The 24044-nt window shown below is 39.4% G+C and overlaps 1 protein-coding gene across 1 annotated transcript in view; it reads right to left on the bottom strand.

Annotated features, from left to right (window-relative positions):
- PTPRD (protein tyrosine phosphatase receptor type D) overlaps positions 1–24044 on the bottom strand; it is a 322903-nt gene that overhangs the window by 44344 nt on the left and 254515 nt on the right. The window contains exons 28-30 of the mRNA XM_065879889.1: positions 13433–13608; positions 879–998; positions 210–364 (exon numbers count right to left, since the gene is read on the bottom strand). Coding sequence (XP_065735961.1) covers positions 210–364; positions 879–998; positions 13433–13608 — 451 coding nt within the window. The remainder of the gene's footprint in view (positions 1–209; positions 365–878; positions 999–13432; positions 13609–24044) is intronic.

The following is a 24044-nucleotide window of genomic DNA, read 5'->3' as shown; positions in this document are numbered from 1 at the left end:
GGGCGGGTACGCACCGTATGAAATCCTTCCTATTAATGTTAGTAGAGGCCTCCTTTGACCAAAAAAGACTACCTGTATTCTTTACGAAGGCAGTTGCTATCCCAGAGTATCAAGAGGTTGGAAACAGAATATCCAATGAGGCATCCTTCGGTTTTCTGTCTCCCCACAAACCTTCTGACTGTGAGAAAAATGCTCTCAGAGGTTCTTACCTGCAGTGCACAACCATCGGACCTGCATCGGGAGGGTTACAGGTTTTGACTCTCCGTAAGAAAGCTAGAAAAGGTGTTGGGTGTTCTGGAACACCGTGATCAGGCCAGGCGGTGAACTGGAATTGTCTTACTTCTCTCTTCTCACTTGAACCATTCTGTGAAGTAGGAACACTGGCTGAAATTCTGTGTTCCTACCCTCAGGTTGTAATGATGAATAATAACATGCAAGAGGTAACACAAAGATGTGCTATCTTAACTCCTTCCCCCACCCTATATCCTTTGGGAAGACACACTCTGGAGTTATAAACCTCAAGCAATTTGTAAATGACAAATATTGGCTCAGGAAGACAAAATTCCTAGGTGAGAAGCATTCATTTTTCAGGTTTAACTATCAAGAGCACTTCTGTTACGTTTTACAGAAAGAACTCGTTCTTCTTCACCTATTCTTCATTTGCTGAGACTTTCATTCAGAGCAAGAGTTCCATATTTACTGATAAATCTCCAGACAAGGAGAAAAATTGCTGAGCGATAATGGAAGAATTATTTCATTCTTCATTGTTGCCAGTAGAATCAAGATTTAAGTAAAGCCTTGAGATATTCGATTTTTCAAAAGAAGCTTTCTTTAAATAATGGAAAGGGGTAAGGGAGGGAAAAAAATAAAAAGCAAACCTTGTAAAGTGCAAACGTTCGAACACAATACGTGGCCAGCTCCACGGTATCTAGCAGCGTCACTTGGACAAGCCCATGGGTTTCTGTGCCTCTACTGGGCCAATACTGGTCACACTTCACCTAGAAGAAACAAGTGACACATTCAGGGCAGATCCTCATCAATTTCTGTATTAGTTTTACTCTGAGTTGCTGTTGAAGAAAAACAGCTTTTCCGCATTTCGTTTTATGTTGATCTTTTTCTGGCGTGCATTCTTGTTATCCCAATATATGTAAATTGCTGCTCTGATGCCAATGTAAACCACATTTTTCAAACTGGTAGGAATACTAAGCAGTAACAGATTCAATTTTCCTGGAGAGAAATAAATTGCAGATTGTCACTGAGTAAAATAAGGAGAGAGGTATTTGAAACTTCAGAGTACTTGAAAAGAAAACACAAATTTGTCTGAGATAGACATCAAGAATCATTTCAGAAAGGTTACACTTAGCCACTTAAATGACATGGTGAGATAGTGTTCATCCATCAAGGTTTAAAAGGCACAACCTATTTCATCTTGAGCTATCCCCATCTCCAAATATGCTTGTTTAAAGAAAAGGAGAAATAATCTGTAAATCTATCGAAGTATAACAGACAACATAGAATTTTTTAATATAAGATAAATGGTATGTGTATCAAAAACAAATTAAATCTGTAAAGCCTAGGGGGAAAAGAGCTGTCTGTTCCTTAAAAAGTCTCAGAGGGTCACACGCTAGCAGTGGCAAAGTTTAAATAATTAAAAATCCATTCATTTAAGATGAATCATCTACAATTATTATGTGGAGTTGAACAACAAAAGCGCATAAAAAGTTTTCAACCCAAGTAGTTCAACATTCAACAAAGAATAATTCCAAGTCTGCAGTAAGCTTCAAATTTACTGAATGTGTCCTTTGGGCATTAAAAAGAGTAATGAAAAATAGCAAAGACATCACTATCTTTTTTAGTAAGACCATAGATCAGAATACATTTACCCTTTCTATATCACATTAAAAGAAAAAAAAATGGGAGTATCTTCTTAATTGAAGCCAACTAAAATACATTTCTCTAGGTAAAGAAATCTGGTAGTATTTTATATTAGAAAGTACATCTTCTGCCTGAAAAAGAAATATGTGAAAGTTACAATCTTCGGATTTAAACAAAAGCAATGAGGCATTATTACCATAGATACTAGAATTTTTTGGCCCAGTGAATAGAATTACTAGATAATTATTTGCTTTTATGTTGAATATAAATATTACTAGCATTCTGTGAATAATATTGTAATTTTCTGTTTCACACCTAAAGCATCTGCTGCTCAAAGGACTCAGCCTCTTTCTAGATACTGGATGTTCTGCAAAGGGAGAGGGTTAATCCTCTACACAATTTCCTAGACTAGATAAAAAAGAAGGTACAGTTACATAGTAAAGCAGAGACTGCATTCTCAAGGTTTGACTTCTGTGCCTTTATTTCAGCACAGACATTATCTATTTTATGAAAAACAAACAAAAGTGGTTCACAGTAAAATGGAGACTTTGTGTCTTAGTAAGATTTTTTTTAAAAGACCTGCGTTTTCTAGATGCACAAAATATTCTTCTGTTTTATATTTCTGTCATATGTTCTAAGTTAAAAATAACACAAGGGAAAGACAGTTCTTTAAGGAGAATATTGATGTAGCAAGACCAGGGTTGGGTACCTCTATATGTCCTCTGGCCATCCATTAAAACCCAAGTCGTATCTGGACAAACTTAGCAAAGGCTACTACCCTAATACCAACACTACTTAAGTAGCCATAATTCAGATGGAAAAAAAATCACATAAATTAAGTCAAAGGCTCCGTTTTAAACCATGAAATAGATGTCAAGTTGATGTCTCGCTGCAAAAGACAAAAGAAACTTTGGAGGCCTCTTATTGCAGCATTGAAGGGATGCCAGCAATGTACTGAGTTCAGGAAGCAAGAGAGAGACTCAAACTCATTATTTAACAGTTTCAGCTGGACATCAACCCTTTCAAATCAAAACCAACAGGTCAAATCCCACGAGGACAAACACCGCCAGGGCGGGCAAATTAATGCAACAAGATGAACTAGAAGGTCAGTACAATGTACGGAACCCAATTCAATGTTATTATGTTTCAAAGCTGGGAACTGGTTATCCTCAGACCTTTTGGTGAGGTAAGGAAAAGGAAAAAAAGAACCATAAGCCAGCCTTTATGTGACCTCTGGAAAAATGACCCCATTATTGAGTGACTTTCCATCTACAAATCCACTCCATACCTAAGATGTAGGAAAACTTAAATTTATACTAATTATTCTCATACTTCTAGTAATAAGTTTAAGAACTGCAGCTATTTTTGGCTTAGACTCTGACGTCTTTAGGAAAAAAAATTACCACAAAACATAACTATAAGGAGTAAATATTGTGAACATTTTTAGCTAAAAGAATAAAACAAAAGTTCTTGTACTCATTTTAAATAATGTACTCTAACCTTACTCTTGACTAAAAGAAATCCTCTAAAATGTTTTAAGTGCAACTGTAGAAACTAGGAGCCATTTTTTAAGAAGCCAATATATTTAAACATTGCCGTTTTCTCTCAGGAAGTATTTCGCAAGGGGAGTTTATGAAAAAATAAACGTTCTAATGCCTGCACACATGCACACATACAGTCTCAGCAGTGGGATTAGAAGCGCTCCCTGAGCTATCTGAACAGCTACAGCAACACGTTCTTCCCTTCAGTAGCGAGGACCCCGGCACTTCTTCACTCCACCTCGTTCTCTGAGTAGCCTGCAGAGGTTTCACCCAAGTTCTCAGGGCTAAATTTAAGGGCTTAGACTTACTGACAAATACTCCTTTAAGCCTTTCGTTTTTAGCCGTACACTAAACAAATAATTTCTGATTTTAATGTTAGAGAGAGCGAGTCAGAAGTCTAGTGAGGAAAAAATTTAAAAGGATGCGGGAAAATAATAGGAGTTATTTCTTTCTAATAAGTTATGCAAATGAACTAGCTCTATTCTCCTCTCTTGAGATGTTTTTTTGACCATAACCACTCCCCTCCCCCACCACTTTTTTCCTGGGAGAAAAACCTCAGAAGGTATTTCTAGAGAGTTCCTACTTGTTAGGCTTCATTCGTAGAGCTGAGTGTGAGAACTGAGACGTGTAGGAGGCTCCCCTTTGGGTATATAGAACGAGAAGGCCAGAGCTAGTGAGTAAAAATACTGATTTCTGATGTGATTCTGAAGTGACTACAAGAGGCCTTCAGGACTGTCATGGAAGGTCAGGCAGTCTCACTGGTTGGCTAGTAAGCTGCTTCTCTATTTCCAGGATCAAAGCCTTGTGGCCTCTTCTAGAAAATGGGAATGATTATCTCCAGCATGACAGGGCTATTGTAAGGCTCAAAAATCTTGCACCTGAAACTCTGAACCCTACGGCCAACACAAATAGGTATCCAATGGGAATAGTTGTTATTAACTATTAAGGAGATTATGTTCTCAATTTTTTTGTGGTGGTTGTTATAAACATTCTGAATGGGAAAAAATGAATACGTTATTAATCCCAGCAGATATGTATTTAGGATGTTCTAGATGGACGGTAAGGTGTGAGTGGCTATGGGGACGGTCATAGTGAAAAACGTAGTCCTGCCCCCAATCCATCAGCCTTACTGACTAAATATGGAGGTGTGTTTACATTTCCTGTTTTTTCAAGTAGGTAGTTGTGAGATTGCAAACAACTCCCTTAATGCACCTGGACCCCAGTCTGCTGTGAGAAGAGAATGTACTAGACTCTGAGGTAGAAAAGGAGAGGAACAGAACTCACTACCCAGGCTGTGGTTTAGAAACATTGCCCAGTAACTCTACTTGAGGCCTAAACTGAATGAGACAGTTCAGATTCCTGGCTGAATTTGGGGGAGTTTTGTTTTTTTTTTTTTTTTTGCGGTACGCGGGCCTCTCACTGCTGTGGCCTCTCCCGTTGCGGAGCACAGGCTCCGGACGCGCAAGCTCAGCAGCCATGGCTCACGAGACCAGCTGCTCTGCGGCATGTGGGATCTTCCCAGACCGGGGCACGAACCCACGTCCCCTGGATCGGCAGGCACACTCTCAACCACTGCGCCACCAGGGAAGCCCTATCTTGTAGGATTTGATCCAGCAGGTCTGCTGACTGTGCTTAGGGGGAAATGCTCTCCTTCTAGTTCCATTTTTGCTTCCACATGGCTTATCTTGGACATGGCCTGGCACGTCATGAGCACTCAACACGTGCAAGCCAACTTTATAATCAACTATACTGTGGTCTAGGTTGGCTTATTTTTAAATAGCCTAAAACTTTATGAAAACAAAAGCTCCTCATTTCAATTTAACAAAGCCTTATTGAGCATGGCAGCATGGCGAAGCATCAGAATTCTAAATGCAACAAACCAGTACCTCCAAAGGGTCCCAGCATCACTGAACCAAAATGCATTTGCCACATGTTATTTAGAAAAGCCTGCCTAGGGCCAGGTTATTTAACCAAAGAAGGATTTAGAATAGACAGTAAATGATACCTGGAAAACCATAACTATTGTTGAGAATGGCTGGAAATCAGTATTTAGTAAATTTGGGCAGAGGATTCTTCTATAAGGAGTGGCCAGTATGTTAACATTAGATAATGCAAATCAGGGTTAATATAGGGAAAAAGGAAATGTTAACACACAACTATCAACACACATTTAATAAGGGAAGATATAATGAAAGTTTCAGATAAATATTAGGATATATTTTAGTGGACACAAGAATATTATGCTGAACTGTTTTTTTCCAAAATAAGGAGATATCATCTCAGTGATTCTCTTCTCTTGCAGTAATAGTGTCATTCTCTCCACTGAACTAATATCAATATTTAGCCGTATCTACTTTCAAACGGCAAAACTACCTAGTTTGTGTATTTCCCCTTTTCATTTTCTCTTTGCAGACCACTATTTAGAGGAGAATCAAGGGCAGTGGAATACTTGAAATGAGAGTGAAATTAAAGCATTTGACTACCAGCATAAATAGCTTTTCATAAATAAAACCATAAAGTTGAAAAAATTATTCTCTAAGTAAACCAAATTATACATTATAAAACTGCTTATCAGTTCATTGAACTGTTCAAACACTTTCTAAACCATTTATTAATTTAAAAACCTGATATTCCCTTTTGTTTGATGTATGCTATGGACTGAATATTTGTGTGCCCTCAAAATTCATTGAAATCTAATCCCCTATGTGATGGTATTAGGAGGTGGGGCCTTTTATTTTATTTTATTTTATTTTTTTTGCGGTATGCAGGCCTCTAACTGTTGTGGCCTCTCCCGTTGCGGAGCACAGGCTCTGGACGTGCAGGCCATGGCTCACAGGCCCAGCCACTCCGTGGCATGCGGGATCCCCCTGGACCGGGGCACAAACCTGCGTCCCCTGCATCGGTAGGCGGACCCCCAACCACTGCACCACCAGGGAAGCCCCTAGGAGGTGGGGCCTTTGCTAGGTGATAGGTCATGAGGGTGGAGCCCTCATAGAATGGGATTAGTGCTGTATAAAAGCTCTGTCACCCCTCCATCACATGAGGATACAACAAGACAATTTTCTATGAACTAGGAAGCGGCACCTGGATCTTAAACTTCCCAGTCTCCAGAATTGTGAGAAATAAGCTTCTGTTGTTTATAACCCATCCAGTCTAGAGCATTCTCTTACTGTAGCCCGAACAGAATAAGACAACGTGTCTGCCAGGGGTTAACAGAGGGAGCTGCACTGAACTTTCCAATGGTTTCTCCTATTATATCTCCAGTGTCTAGCACTTCGTTGTAGCCAGAGGAAAATTGTGTGAAATGGCTCTCTTTCATGTCCAGAGAGCCCTTGGCTATCAACCCTTCCCTCATGGTTTGGGTCTGTGGAGTCTGCCCCTCAGCCCCAATCACTCCTGGCAGTGGCTGGGCGCTCCATGCAGCCTTACTGGCACCTCTGCATCTGTCTTTGTCTGCCTAGTGGCTGCCTGTGGTCCAGCAATGCTCCAGTGTCACTGCCACTGAGAAATATCATTAGATGACAAAGTTTCAATAAAAAGATAATGTTTGTATACCAGCCAGTACTGATACATTTCAATATTTTAACACCCAGTAGAACTATACTGGTGCATACTAGCTGAATATCTGCCTTGCCTGGGCATAGAAATTAATCCACACTTCTCAAAATCTTAGACGTGACAGTCCAGCCTGGGAGTGCTGTAAACATGAATGTGGAGAATAAGAGGGAGGGGCTTTGCACAATGTCACCGGGAGCACAGCTGCATCTCCCCTACCCAGTCCAGCTCATTCCTTGGGCTGTGTTGCTTAATTCACTTGAATAGGAATGTTTTGAGCCAGAATCTGTAGACTGCCATTCTAAATAGAGAAGGGGGGATGGGCAAAGAAGGTAGAAAATCCAGGAAGCGAACAAACAGTTAAGAAATTGGTGGGATTCTTTCTCTTTTATCTGACACTGTGTCTGTTGACAAGAGAAAACCAAAAGTGTGGAACTTGCCAGATAAGGACCCAAACATCCTTTAGGTTGCCAACATGAGTATCATTCTTTTTGTTGCCAGTGTCCTATATACATTAAGTATCCACCACTTTTCAAAAACAATCCCATACATCAGGCAGACTTCAAAGGCAGTGTTTGCACTGCCGTCCCTACAGCTGCTTAAGGAAAAAGCAGTTTCTGTTGCCCTAGATAGGCAGTGCTTTAGGCTGCAGTTTGAGAAATTAAATGTTCAAGGCCTTTGGCACTTCCAGTTCTATTTGGAAAAGGACACAGACCTGGCATTTGGAAAGCATTTGCTCTCCATTAAACTTACCGAACCTTGACAAACCAGAGGGGCCAAGAATTAGTCTGCCACTGGCCAAGGCTGGGCCTTCTGAAACCGATAACGGCAATGAAAACAATAATACTGCCATTTATAATCTTCAACGGGATTCTGCCAACTTTTAACCCAAAAGGACCTCATAATCTGAAAAGAATCTCAAGATTTGTTTTACAGAAAAACAAGAAAACGTTTGATCAAAATCTCCTTTTTTGCTGTTTTTGCCCAGAATTGCCTTCAGCCACAGAAGCAAGTGTGACTGTGTCTCCAGCACACTGCCACTCTCTGTTGGGGTAAATTTACTATGGTGACATTCGAGGAATGGAGAGGACACAGGAAGAATGAGTGATCTTTAGGTCAGAAATGCTCCACTGGCCAAGCATCAAGTTTAACTCCCTAAACTATTACCATAGTGTAGTTAATGCCAGCCTGGTCCCTTTGGGCTTGACAGCATCTAATCTCCATTCATTAGTACAAACAACCATATTTACCGGAGCAGGGATTTTCCTGTTCCTGGCCTAAGGCAAGTCGTGATGCACAGAACATTTGATCTGCTCTAGCAATGGGTGCCATCAACTGGGTTGTCTGGTTCTCTACTTGGGAACAGAAGATGAGATTTAGAGAGTTGGGGAACCAAGTATAGACTTCTTCACTTCTAATTCTATGCTTTTACCACTAATCAATGTGGTCCACATTGGATGACAGTTCAAATCATGTCCCATTTTTTGGGTGTCAAAATTTCACTCCCATCCTTGACATTTATAGCAGTAAGTACCACCACAATAATCGCTCTTTAAGTGAATCAACTCCCACTATAAAACTTGCAAGACATGAATCAACAATAAGTGTCAACTATGGGAACTGACTGAAGGCAGGCTGGGAAGACAAGTGAAAGCCAACTATCCCTTAACCTCGGTGAAGCCATTTCACCCTCTAACACTAATCAAGGCTGCTCAAGAATTTGTCAGCCATAGGTGTACACGTTCCCTCTGTCTTGTATACCTCAAGATGGGAAACAAAGTTGAAGAGAAACAGCAAAAAACAGATAGATAAAGGAAAAAAAAAAAAAAGTGACCAATCACCCACTAAATAATAGAGCTTCCTGGACCAGGAATCACCTTGGCAAATCCTACCTCAGAGACTCCAATTCTTCAAGTGAGGCTTGCCAACCATGTGTCCCAGTTGCCCACAAATAACACCCTTGGAGTGGAAATCCCAGCTGTATACGTTTTGCTCTCCTACCGGTGCTTCATTTTTTCCGAACTTTTTCTTCCCTCCATGTGGTTGCCCAAACCAATTCATGTGCTTATTGGCATGTTATGAAACATGGAAACAATTAGAGACCACATTCTGGGTCAGAAGAATGACTCGCTGCAGACTCAATGAACTCTGCAGAACTTGAGAGGATTTGGCCAAAAAGATGGAAACTGTGGAATAAAACCCACTAACCGTGCCTCATGTCACACAGTATACAAGGCTTTAAACTGAGCTGTGCATTTTCAGGCAGCAATCAAACTTTACCTTCAAAATCTCTAGTTTTTAGCTTTATAATATATATATATATATATATATATATATTCATTCTAATGAAACTCAAAGAAGATATTCAACTTACACATATTCTCTTCAGGGTTGATAAGTGGTGAATGTACAACCGTGGAAATAGTCTCCTGATTTAGGTTTGGGATTCCTTCAAGGCCACATTTGAGGGAAGAGTGATGGCATTTGAAAAATCAGAGAACCTAAGTTTTCAAATGGCCACCTTAAGCCCTAAGCCATACCTCACACTTGTAAAGGGCTTCTTTAGCCCTGCAAACGCTAAAAAGGGTCAATTCTCTAACAAAAGACCAGTGAAATGTCTAACACATGCTAATGAACCCAGTATCCTTTTGCTTGAGTGAACTATTCTAACTCAGCAGAGGTTACAAGCCCTGCTGCTGTATCAACCACAGAGAGATGGTGAGGGTGAGCCTTGGTACAGAAGAGGGTGGAAAACACAGGAGGTAGGTTTTAAAGGGAGAGTTCCCTAGCATCACCAAATAAAAAAGAATGAGGAAGGAGGATGAAAAACCGAACCAGAAGGAAATGTGGGATCAAGAATATATTATATTTAGTGATAATTATTACTACATGTAACTCGTGTTGACATTACTCACTATTTTCATACTGTATTCTTCAAGATATGTGAAAGTAGCAGCCAGAATGTTCTATTGTGGTCTTTTGTAGACTGATTAACACATTCCCTGTGTCAGGGTCTCCATTCGGGAGACTCTGTCAAAGGCAAATGCAGAAGAACCCCATGTTCTGAGCTATACTCTCCTCTTGACTAGGATGCATGGTTGTGCCATCCTGGGGACAGTGGGCACATTTCGCCATGTGCAGTGACTCTAAGTTTGGTTAGGATTCATTGTCAACCATAGAGAAACAAACTCATTTCATTTGGGAACAAAACTTGAATTATTTGGAAGCCAGCTTTAGGGGAGACTAAAGTTATAATGGTAAAGCCTCCAACTGCTCTTTCTCAACCAAAAGATAATAGTGTAGACTCACTGAGCCACCGTGTCACATTCCTTGTCTCAGGCAATACTCACAATAACCATAACCCTTTCACGTAATCGAAAAAGGAGAAAGGAGACTTTGAGGGGTCCCGCAGCTTGCCCAATGTCTCATAGCTAGTATGCACTAAAGTCGGGATCTAAACACAGACATCTGACTGCAAGGCACCCCTACCTGGAACTATGTCAGGTAGCTTCCGCTAGTGGTGGTGTCCCCAGGGAGTTCTGTGTAATATCATGCTATCTTCTCTTCCCTTTCCTTTTCCTTTCTCTTTCCCACTCCAGTTAACAGGTATTCCTGCCTACTTGTAATACACAGAAGTGTTTACGCGCACACACACACACACACACACACACACACATACACGCCTCTTTTTTTCAACAAGCCAAGGGGATGAATATTATTTCAGGAACCTAAGCCTTCATCCAAATAATGAAATTTCAAGCTTCAGCCCTTGGAGAGGTGATTTGTGTAAACTACCTGGACCTCCTCTCTTTATAAGAGGGACTACAGGCTGTTTCTAAGTAAAGCCAGGCTAGTTCCTATGTCTACTTTGAATTTGGCTGTTGGGAATTGAGTCCCCAGGTCAGCCCACATAACTCACAAAGTTCCCCAAGTATGGAGCTGTATATTTCAGCAACAACTAACCACTATTTATAACACTGTTTTTATAGCAAAATTTAATCTATGTTCTTGTTTTGAGAATCCAGGAATGCTTTCCGCTTCCTCCCTGGGACTTCGGTGGAAACAGCAAGTGGACAGGGGAAAGGTGGAGTGGAGGATGTGAGGCAGGAAGATGAAGACAGGGTGAGATAATTTGAAGGACCAGGGCTTTGTTAGCTCTCTCTAGGGCATTTGGTCCCTTATTCTCAAGTGTTCTAGACTGGAGAACAAATGCCTTTTTGGGCCTTGGGGGTCAGGGTTCATTTGTATGATTAGGTTGATGATGGTTGAGATTTCTAAATATTGGCTTATGCACGTCATCATAAGTTTGGGTACAGGCTGAACCACCGCAGAATAAAAATCACAAGACAGCACTTTACTTGGCCTCCTCAGGTCATTTAACAAAGGAGAAAGCTAACTTGCAAGAGCAAAGAGTAATTAATGAAGAGAGCAAACAGAGGCTCATTTAGTAACTTCCAAATAAGTTTCTCTGTCTGAGGTGGGAAAAAAAGGTAGCCTGCAACATAAAGATAAACTGTAGGTATTTAAGTCACAATGCCTTCTGCCAAGAATTGCTCATTACCATCAGATGTTGCACTGGCAGTGGGGCCAGTTAGAACTAATTTTATTATTAGAAGCAATTAGGGAGAAAAGGGGCAGAATTCCATTCGGTTATTTCAAAACAAGTTTCTGTGCATGGCTTAATGAAGGCCTGCAGTGTCAAGATAAAAATGTGTGTTTTACTGAAAACAGCTTTTGCAAATGACTGCTTGTTACCAGCCAGTATCTCCAGGCAGAACAGTCCGAGTAGCTTGGATTTACATGTGTGCTGTAATATAACAGTTGAGCTGTCTCCGCTTCACAGAAGTGTTAACAGACAGTACGGCCTGGTGGGTAAGCACAGATGTTGTGGAGACAGACTGTCTTCAATTCCTCACTCTGACCTTGGTAACTGAATGAGCTTAGGTGACCTTCTGGAATGTCCTGGCCTTACTCATATATAAAGTGGAAATCACAGAAGTGTTTATCTCATGGGTTGTTGTAAAATATCAATGTATCCAATACATGTTAGGCATTGTTAGAATGATTAACGATTATATCCAATAATTATTTGGGCGGGGGATTGTTTTTAAAGCAAGGGCTTGCTAGTTAGGGGTTACCCTGAGTACAAGTCAATAATGGATCTATTTGCATCCATTTTGAATGGCATTTGCATGTAAAGTATAACACAGAGACGTCTTCGCAGCCATCAAAGTTTTTATCTAAATTCTTTTCAGACAATATTTCAATATTTCTGTAGAATTCACATTTTGAAAAGACCTGATTGCTTTTTAGGTTTGCTAAACAAGTTGTGCACTGTATCTATTGATTTCCCAGCTTTAAGGTAACAGCTGGGACTTTTTATATTTTCCTAAGTCTGAGCTTTTCCCTTATGAATCTCCGGAGCAGCTTACAACTCCTCTCTCATATACATACTGGGGCTAAGAGAAACTGCCATGTATTGAGCTTAGGAGAACATTGAAAAAATCTCAACTGTCACACAACAAATGGGGAGCTGGGCTTTGGCTTCCTTCTAAATATCCTTTTTGATAGTACTGTGACCCCAGTGAACGAGCCCTCTACCAGTGGTTTCAAACTCTGCCCCGAAGGCCCCATACAGTGAGAGTATGTGCTGTCTTCAGTGATTTGTCAGAGACTTACTTGTTCCTTAAATTCTCAGGGTTACAGATTGATTTTCATCAGATGGCTACGATATTCACTTGGCATATTCACTTGGGAATATGGCATCCTGCTTACCCATTATGTTCTAGTTTTGCAAATCAAGATCATTTAACTAATGTGCCATGCTCCATAATACTGGACCCATATGATGAATAAAACTCCTTTCTTGGACCTTACTAAGCAATGACTCCATTATTAAAATCTATTCATTTTGGAGAAGGCTAAACTAACAAAATGCCCTCTACACATTTATGTGTTTTCTCAGCAGTGTATTAACCAACATCATTTTTTTGGCTGCCCTGACTTAATTTATGCTAATTTGAATAATTTTTAAAAAGAGCCTCTTTCACAGAATTTTAGATTTTACACTGCAGATTATGAGAAAGAAAAAGTTGAAAATATTGGGAAGTACATATGGTGAGATTCTCCCCCATAGTCAGTGTGTTCTTGTTCAATGTGGATTTTACAAAGATGTCCAAGTTAATATTTATTTTTTCTAACCAAGTTGTCTACTTCTTTGAGTGCTGTTTTCTTCTTTTAGCGATCACACACATCATAACATGAGAGAATTTCCTTTTTGAAAGATGCAAAAGAATGTTAAAGAATGGTTTAATCTAAGCTGTTGATGCTCATTCACAATTAGTGTCTATTACAAAGTCAAAGCTTAAAGACAGGTTAGATTCTGACCAGAATTAAATATGCAGTGCAGGAACTATCTGAGGGAAGATTTTGAAAGGGAGAAGGTAGATATTCATCCTTACCCTGGATCGTTCTTCTAGTTTTGTCATCATAACAACTGTGGCACTCCGTTGTTCCCATATCATTCTCCAAAAGTCCCCAAATGTTTCGGGGAGAGATCCCTGTGTTGCAATATAGGCATTTTGTTTCCTATAGCCATCTATGTAGTTAGCATTCACATAGTCACTTCCTGGGATTCCTGTAAAACAAGGAGTGTTATTCAATGAGGTGAACATATCACAAGAGAAAACAGCCTGGGACATGCCCTAATGACAATGTTATATTAAGAGGAGTCACACGATATTAAAGTTTGGGTTTTAAACAAGATCAAAAATAGGTCTTATTGGAACCATTACGTTAGAGTAATGCAATGTTGGTATTTATCATGTGACAAAGTGGACTCCAAAGAAAGAAAAACACAACCAATTGTCCATAGAATGCCTTTTCTCTCACGTGCTGTTTTCTCCATTGCATCAGAAAAATATAGCTTGCAAAGGAGGATAAACAATTATCTGGTCACTTTCCTCACTCATTCTCTTCTTCGTTTCCAGACAAAAACCAACTAAAATAATGCCTGAGCCTGTAAATGCAATATAGGGTGGAACATGTCATAACAGTGAAAAATTCTTTCCAGATTTAGCTAAGAGGAAACTCATATATAAACTCTTTTAATCCTCACAACTCTGTGAAGTTCTGTCGTGATCTTCCTTTCACAGAGGTGGAGACCGAGGTGCACAGAGCTTGCTGACGCTGGTGGAGTCTGGTTTAATTATAGGCAGGCAGTCTGCTACATCTGTGTCTTAACCTCTGTAGGGTACTGCTTCTCATTTAAACCTCAACGGGTTGTTGTATCACATGAAATCTCTCCTTGGATTATGACAACTGCCTCCTAATTGGTGGTTCCGCTTCTGCTTTGTCCTTTGCAGTCTGTTCTCTATCTAGTATGAGAGCAATTTTTAAAAATATATTTCAGACGCTGCAATGTCTCTTCTTCAAAGCCAACAATGGCTTCCCCTTATACTTTAAATAAAATCCAAACTCTCAACAATGGCTACACTCTGGCTAAACTCTGTACTAAACAAAGGCTAAAACTCTGTACGTCTCCAGACTAAACAACGGCTAAACTCTGTACTTCTCCAGACTCATCTTGTCCTACTCACCTCCTCGCTTTCTAAACTCTAGACGCTGGCCTGCTTCTAAACGCTGACTTTGTTAGAAAACATTGCTAGCTTAGTACCGTCCCACATCCTACAACACTCTCTGCCTCGTTCCCATCGGAAAACACTCAGCCTCCATCTCAGAAGGCCTGCCTTCGATACCCTGGGACCTAAGAACCCTCTTGGCAACTCTTTATATGACTTATTACACATTGAAATTACATATTTAGTTGTTTGTTAATTTGCTTATTGCTTGTTTTATGTGCCTCTAGACCACATCTCTTTTATTCACCTTTGCTATCCCTAGTGACAAAAAGAGCAAATTTTGTGCTTCCGTTCTAACATTTAATAAGTAGCACAGCTGTAATGTAATACAGATATTCTGATTAAAAGTCTAATTTTCCTTCAGCACAACAGCTTTAAAAGGGGTATGGGGGGGGAAGTTTGAGCTTCTTTCAAGAAGAGTGGCTGGAATGATTAAGGAAATCAAAGCTATTCCTTATGAGAAAGGAATATATATTATAACCTGGCAAAAAGATAGGGGTTGGAGATAAGAGCTGCCCATAAGTGTCTGAAGAGAGGTTGAAGTTTACTATGTTGAGACCCAAGTCTTTTCGTTCTGAAGGATGTAACTACAGAGAGATGAATTTCATCTCCAGTATAATAAAAGTCAGAATCAGAAAGGGGATAGATTTCCTCCAGAGGTAATGAGTTGCCTATCCCTGAAGGGGAACAAACACTTTACAGGGAGGTAGCAATAGAACCTGTACATGGTCCCTTCTTACTCTGGGAAAATATTAGTCTTGGATTTATTAAAAAAAAAAAAAAGAATATTTTCTTTATAATGGAACATATGTTCCCAAGCTAAGATTACTCTGTTTCACTGATTGCCACTTGCAATTACTTTGACTGCTTTTCTGATTCCAGTTGTAAAACTGATCCTCTCAAGAAAAAGTAATGAAAGTCAGATGGAAACTGCTGGGCTCCAAGATGAACACATGGATATGGAATACCACCAGCATTAGTGAAAAGCCTTTTGAGCAAAAACTGAAATGCACGGTTGGTTGTAACATTATTCATCTATTATAGCTACTCAAGAAGCAGTTGGGGTTCTGGCAGCCCTTTGTCGATAAAGATCCTATTCCTCCCTGACACCAAATTACTGTAGATTCAAAGGACAGTTTAAATAAAGTCCTCAGGTTACAACCACTGGGGAAGCACACACATCTACATGTCCACAGGATTTGGTTCTGAGCCACCAATGAGACTATAATACAGGAAAAGCCCACTGTAAATAATTTAATTTAGCAGTTAACATTAGAGAACTGATAGAAAGAATTCTGGCTAAGAGCCTCACTCCGCTACCAAAATACAGAAAACTTTTTTCCAAGAAAACTCAAAAATGGAGAAATCTGGTTTAATGACTCAGAAAATGCATCAGCTGGGCACTATGCCATTTTTCTCTCATCAAGGATGATAACGAATGTATCTGAACAACACGTCTGAGGACAGAGGAGGTGGGTGTGAGACTCATATCTAAAGGAGGGGAATCAGACCTATCCTATATTCTTGAATAAATTTTAATCAGTTATTATGTAATGCATTGGTTTTTCACATATTGCTCAAGTTTGAACAATAAGTCGTTATATTTTAGGGGGAATAGGTTGACACTGAATAATGGTTGCATTTTCCAGGGATAAAAATACAAAAATTCTGCCTGAAAACTGTTAGGCACCTGGGATCCATACTGTATCACCAAATACTTTAAGAATTTGGGACTTGATATTCTGGAAAGAAGAGAATTGAAAACAATAATTGAATACCTAGGAGAGCTCATTGTTAGGCTCAAATTTATATCCTGAAAATAGTGTGAGGCTCCTCTTCTATTTTGACACTTGTCTGTAAGGAGGTAGTACCTGGAATAAAAGCCTCCTGGCAAATCCCTTTACACACTCTGGCAAAAAGACACTTCCAGTAAGTTCTCTCATATGTCTCTTGCAATGTGGAGGTGTGAGAGATGGCTATGTTCTCTAGAAGCTCTAAGGCCTAATGTGTCCTGTATTCATACAACCCGACATAACAAGCTGTGTAGAAAGAGGAATGAGAAAAGATCTGAGAAATGGTGGTGGCTTGCCCTTCTAAAAAATATTAACCCCATATCAGAAGCTGAAATTAAAGAGCAGTGTATTTCGAGTAGATGAGACCTCAATTTTCAATGCGATATATTTAGAACAATTTTTCAATCAATCCCAATGGAAAAAAAAAATAGTATGCTGGCTTTCCACTAATGCAACGCTAATCAGCACACACTACTGATCCAAGAGGAGTGTGTGAGAATTAACTGAATTCTTCTGGGGCTATGATGAATCGAAATCTAAGTTAAAATGCAGAACTGAAAGAATATAGGATTACTATAAATTAGCTGATTCCTTTTATTCCTTGGAGTCAAGGAGACTTTTGTCCAAAACTATGGTAATGGTGTGCCTTGCCTTTTTTTTTTTTTTTTTTTTTGAGGGGCAGGAGTTATTAAAATAACAAGAGCATAAAAAACATGTCTGAAGTTCGTCATAGGCAAAATCTTAGGATTGGCCCTGCTGTAGGATTGTCTCTTGGACAGTTGGTCTTAATGTCATTGTCCAAGAGAAACAGCTTAGATCTAAAACTTGCTCTTCCTAGGCATCCATGGCTTTACTTCATTTATAAAAGTAAGTTTTCATGATTTCCTATGTATTGTTTCATGTGTATTCTCCAGTTAATAAGTCACGTAAACAGTTCCGACACCAATAATAATTGTTTATCGTTCTAATCTTATAAGTGAGAAATACTGAGGCTAGATCTTGACTTTATATTGTACCCCACGATATTCCCCATTCCTGTGTTAGAGTCTATTTCATCAGTTAATGGACTGTTATTTCTTCTGGTGCTTAAAATTATTACTTACATGCTTTATACTGGGTCTTTGTGTTTTGGGCAAACTAAGAGCTATAAAACTCAAGGCTTTAACAGATATTGTGATGAGGTGAATGATTGGTAGAACTGGGCTTCTGTGTTCTTCATGCACAGCGAGCCATAGCAAACAGCTATTCAAACAGGGATGGGCCAGGTTTAGGCTGTCATTTTATTCACTGGGAATTGCCAGTTACAGCTTTCACTGGGAAACTTAGCCTGGACATGCAGTTTGGGCTCCCCTGTTTTTCTGTCTGAAAAACTTTGAGAATTTATCTTGAGTTCAACATGCAGGAGTAATGCCATTTTGCTTCATTTAAGCATGGGATTAACACTTTAGGGCTTCATAATAGTGTTCCCCTGTGTGTTTGAATATTAACAAAAGGAGAGGAATCCTCGGAAAGATAAAGCTACTAGGTTTGAAAGAATATTCGTGATGAATAATTAACTCATACTGAGAAATGCTTTAAAACCTCGAAAGCGTGTTGAAATGTCAAAGAATACACTATCTGGGCTGTTTTGTCATGCCTGGGTTAAAATAAGTTTTTATTTCCCCTTGTTAATTTTATGAGAACTAATTGGGTCATGTGGGTCCAGTTAAAAAAAATAAACAACTCGCTTTGCATTAGCTTTTTCAGGTCAGCAGATAATTTGATTTGAAAAGATTTCTCTTGTTGAGGGGTGTTTAGAATTATAAAAATTTAATAATGAAGGCCTTAGCGCTGATGTTAAGTGAAAAAAGCAGGACCCAAAATAGTACACGAATTATTTTATTGATGTGAAATTAAGTAATCGTAAGGGGTAAGTGTGTACTTTTGTGTCACCCCACACTGGAGGGTAAGTCATATGTGCCTCTTGGAACCATACTAAGCACATGCTAAGGCTTTAGAGAAACTGACCGGGAAACCAGAACTCCAGTCTAGGGCAGCATGCTGGTAGGTTGCTCTTTGACATTTGGGCAGTCCGTTCAACTTGTCCAGACCTATGACTGCTTATCTGCTAAACAAGGGGCGTTGGACAAATTGATTCCCTCAAGTCCCTTTGAGTTCTAAAATAAGATGTCTCTCTGTGGTACTCTTAACCTTCTTGGATTCAGAAATCTCTGTGAAGATTTTAAGATAAATAGAGGCTTTGTGGCTCTCAGATTAGGTAGGAACATGCTCTGATGATCGTTCAAGCTCATTCCTATTGCTTCTACCTCTGATGTGCTGAGATGAGATTGTTTTGGTGTGATTGATACTTCAAATCTTGATTAGAACCTGGTGGTATAAAAAAATAAACAAATTCAAAAACAAGAGGAGGGGGTAGGACTAGGCTAGTACGCAGTCTATTCAGAAAAAGCAGCTTTCCTTGAATTGTGGAGGCGAGAATCAGTAAGAGGCAGCATTAGAGGGAAGGGAGAATGCCATCCAGGGCTCCAGAAGACAAACTACTACAGCATTACAGAGCTGGAGATAGACCTCCAGTTCACTGGCTGACTCTGTTCCAACTTACAGCGTGGTATCAAAACTCCAGCACTTTTGTTTCCTTTCACTCTGCAAACGCTTTGTGAAGTTTGTGTCAAAAAGAAACTGTTTTTTTAGTAAGCCGGTTTATTCCCTGTTGTAAGATGGAAGTACTCGGGATCCACTAGAGCACAAAAGCTATCTTTTATTTAGTAAATAACATCTCCACCACTTCAATCCACAAATAAAAAGAAAAACTCCAACAACAACGAATTTCCAGTTAAGACCTAGATTGTAATTTTTACAACCCACAATGCAGAAAAAACTGTTTACTTTGTTTGCTGACACTGGCAAAACTAGAGAACAGAAAATAGAAAAATGAAATCCAATAATAACGTACTAGAAAATTTATTTGATTTCAAGGGACCCAGGCCTTCTTTCTCCTTCACTTACACCATAGCAGCCACCCACAGCTGCATCAGAACTAGCAAAATGAAGGTTTCTCTTCACAACATACCAGAAAAAACTAACGCTTCTTGCAAAGACACGGTGTATTATCTGCTAAAGTTTCCCCGGATGTGACTGCAGTTTGGCAAGTGACCCTCCATGTTTCTACCGTATGTAGGACGATTTGTTTTAGAAGTGTGCGTTGCTCTGTGGGCACTGCAGCTCATCACCACAATGAGTTAATGGAAGGGATACCTTTCAAAGAGCTTGTGAACCCAGCCTCCACCCTCTCGATGTTCTCCGTCCTCTGCTCTCTGGTTTTCTATTCCTCAGCACCGCTGAGGAGGCTGGGTTATGAGAGTGGCTACAGCGAAGGATGTGGGCGATTGGATTGTCTTTGAATGCATTCTAAGATTAGCTACACGTGTTGGGGACTTATCAGCACTTCTGACAGAGGGAACTGATTTCTGGTTAGGGGGCACTTTGCCCTGAAATATAAAGCAGACTTTGGGCCACTGAAGCATGCCTTTTCAGCCAAGTCACAGAGTTTTGGTCTACTTAGCTTATGTTAATAAGGATGCAATTATTGTAGGGCTTTATTCAGCAATGAAGTAGTCAAAATGAAATGCAGAGTATGACAACAGGAGCTCTGTCTGTAGGAAACTCTCAGAGCCCCAGTCCCCTCATATATATATCCTAAAATACAAGCAGCACTTTCATAACCTCCTTACCCAAAACCCCTGTGAGAGTCAAATGAGTCAATGCATTTGAAATATCTAAAACACCAGTGGATGCTACTTATTCTTATGATCGATGTGATAAACAGAAATGAAATAAGCCTAGTCATTCCTAAATACTCTACTGACAAAAAGTAATTCCAAATCTGGAAGGCCCCTTCCTAATTCCTATATTAAAAAAAAATTAACGGAGAGGACAAAAATAATTATTTTTTAACTTCCCAACCATGTACAACCTGTGCCTATATTCTAAAAACAGAGCCATTCCGCAGATGACTTAGGTTTCTCTGCAGCATCAGAGTAATGAAGTGTAGATTCATTAGCACAATCTGCACAGATGTACAATACAAATGAAAAGAAAATCCCAATAACTGAGCTAGAGAAATGGAGACAAAAAGAAACTCACAGAGCTTTCTGAGTTACCCTTTGATTAGCTTCCTGGGAACAAGAGTAAAGGAAAAAACCAACACAACTGGCCATCCCTTAAAAATGCTTTTTCTCTTTTCTAGGTAAGAAGCACCACAGGTGCAGGCTGAGGTAGGAGCTGGGGAATAACAGATCCCCACACCACTTGCTCTGCTGCATGCAGGAGAGAGATGCCATTTAAATAGACAGTGGCGTGGACGCATATACACTTCCAAATGTAAAACAGATAGCCAGTGGGAAGCAGCCACATAGCACAGGGAGGTCAGCTCGGTGCTTTGTGACCACCTAGAGGGGTGGGATAGGGAGGGTGGGAGGGAGGGAGACGCAAGAGGGAGGGTAAGCTGGGACAAAGTGAGAGAGTGGCATGGACATATATACACTTCCAAATGTAAAACAGATAGCCAGTGGGAAGCAGCCGCATGGCACAGGGAGGTCAGCTCGGTGCTTTGTGACCACCTAGAGGGGTGGGATAGGGAGGGTGGGAAGGAGGGAGACGCAAGAGGGAGGGTAAGCTGGGACAAAGTGAGAGAGTGGCGTGGACATCTATACACTTCCAAATGTAAAACAGATAGCCAGTGGGAAGCAGCCGCATGGCACAGGGAGGTCAGCTCGGTGCTTTGTGACCACCTAGAGGGCTGGGATAGGGAGGGTGGGAGGGAGGGAGACGCAAGAGGGAAGAGATATGGGAACATATGTATATGTATAACTGATTCACTTTGTTATAAAGCAGAAACTAACACACCATTGTAAAGCAATTATACTCCAATTACGATGTTAAAAAAAAAAGAATTAAATTGAAAACTGAAAATGTTAGAGAAATTGAGCTAACTCAGCACTTGATGTTCTGAACAATGTGAGAAAAATGAACTCAACCAATAATGGGATGAGATTTAGCCTTTTTTTTTTTTTTTTTATAAGATGAGGCATGTATTCTAACCAACTTCCTTCAGTAGTTTAAATAGAATTTCAAGAGCAAAATAAAACAAACAACAGGTGCCCACAGATTAGTCATTAGTGTCTGGGATTGGGGGGGAGAGGAAAGAGAAAGAGAGAGAGAATGAGAGAATGAACCAAGAGGGAGGAAAAGGAATCATATTTATTGAGTCAATGTGGGAAATATCATGACAGCTATTCTTTACTGAGGAAAACAATTTTAATTCTTTAATGTTAGTGCTTCATATGGAACATTTATATTCACTATAATATAATTAAACGCTTATTAGAAAATGTTGGCTAGATGGTATTAACTGATTTTCCTGTGTTTGTTTTTGTTTGTTTTTACTTATTGAAAATATATCAGGTTATTAGATATGGCCTGTTAAAAAAAAAAAGATAACTCACAGCATGGATAAGATGTGAAACTGGAGAATGTTACCATGTGCTGACCGCTGTTTTAAACAAATCGGTAGAGATTTACCTTTCAACACTCTACAGAAGAAGCTAAGACAGGACCTAAACGTAGAGCACAAGTGTAGTGGCTGATGGTGAACCGATAGTACAGGGGAGTATCAGTAGTTTCTTCTCTTTACTTTTTAAATTTAGATTGATCTTAGGGGCAGTGATTCTGTGAGCTGCTTCCTCATTTTAAAGGTGCTAAATTGTGCATCTCACAGATAATGAAGTTGTTGTAACATCATCTATGTTATTTACAGTTGGAGTTGTCTTGAGTTGCTCCTATTACATAAATCAAACAGCAGATGATACATTTTGGATTTCCATTTAAAAGAACACATTCTTCCTCTTGCTGAAATTTGTAATGCTACTATAGGTCTCGTTTCCATGTATCAAGCACCAAGATTTTCTTCTGCTCCACAGACTACTGCAAATATATGCAGCTTTCTCATTTGGATATTATTAATTTTCCCATAGATCATATACAAAAGAAATTCCATCTGTGGGTAAAAGGATCTATCAATAGTAGTAACACAATTCATAACAGCAATGATAACTTTAATAGTTCCCAATATTTATTAGGCATTTTCTTTGTGCCAAACACTCATCTAAAGGCTTTACATGCATCAATTCATTAAATCCTCCTAATAATTCCAGGAAGCAGGTATTACTACTAATTCTATTGCACAGATGAGGAAACCAAGGCACAGTAACTTGTCCAAACAATCTCTTCAGAAGCAAGATGATTTAATAGGAAAGTAGTTCTTGAAAGATACACAGGCCCTTGTAGGAAGGTACCTCTTCATTATAGAGATGAAGTGAATAAACATATTTATGGTTTGAAACTAAATATATTCCCCCAAAACTAGAAAAAAATAAAACAAACCCATATTTTACTAAGCTGCCTTTATCAGATTAACAAGCACTGGTGTTAAAAAATGCATATGGCATGAAGCGCTTTATTCGTTGTCATTTCTAACTCTTTTAGATAAAACCATTTGAACCTGGCGCAGTAGGAGAGACACATACCAGCCAATAATTCTATTTGAGTAAACCCTCTGGATTAAATGTGTGGGGTTTTTTTTTCCCCTCAAAAGAGTAATCTCTTAATGTCCAAGATTTAATATTTATCTATGATCCCTGGATTTAGAATCAACCTTCAGAATTTTCGGAATAGCAGGAAGGATCTTATACATTCTCATTTTAGGAAGAACCAGAACAAAAGACCCAAAGTCAGGGGCCCTTAAACTGGAGAATGGGCTTGCAAAGAGATTGTATGTCTGTGAACTCTATGATATTAGTATGCAGATAAAGTGTGTAGGTGCCTTTTCTTTGCAAGTGGGATTTAAAATGTTCATCAGATTCTCAGAAGGAACAAGCTCCCCCCAAAGGGTTAACTGAACTAAGTTACATGCCCAAGGTCACATAGCTGCTAAAACTGGGATTTAGTTTCTGTCTTCTTATTTCGTATTCTTCCTAAGATACCTCAAAAAGTAATATTAAACAAATAAAAAAAAATCCACCAGAAAGCCATTTATATATTGCTTGTTCTTTGGAAAAATTCACTTTGACGGAAGTCTAAGAACACAGTCGAAGACCTCTGGCTCTAAGATTTCTATCGTAAGTGTTTCACAATGTATATTTCCAAATTCCTAGACAGTCATCCCAGCCAAAAAGGCAGTTTTTGAATTAGGTTGATATGTATAGGCTCGGCCAGTATGATTCAAAGGTGGCTACAGTCTTAAGTGTCCTATTGGAGAGGAGAGGCTTCTTGAGTCCAACTGACTCATGTTAAAATTTGCGTCTGCCAGTAACTAGCTAATGATTATAAACAAGTTACTTGACTTTTTAAAGTTTAACAGTTTCCTTGTCTATTAAATTGGATGATAACAACTAGCATTTGAGGTTGTTCTGAACACTATAAATAACAACTATACATGATTTTATACACTGTGTATAAAAATCTATGACATGATGCCCAACACATGGTAAATACCAAGACAGTCATGTCTATCGTAACGTCTTGTCTTTGTTGTCGAATTTAAAAGGAGCGTTTTAAATTTTGCTCTATATTTAGGCCTGGCC

The sequence above is a fragment of the Phocoena phocoena genome, chromosome 6 (assembly GCF_963924675.1).
Source record: "Phocoena phocoena chromosome 6, mPhoPho1.1, whole genome shotgun sequence".
Lineage (NCBI taxonomy): Eukaryota > Metazoa > Chordata > Mammalia > Artiodactyla > Phocoenidae > Phocoena > Phocoena phocoena.
Note: the sequence above shows the minus strand (reverse complement) of the source record. Positions and strands in the feature narration are given on the sequence as shown.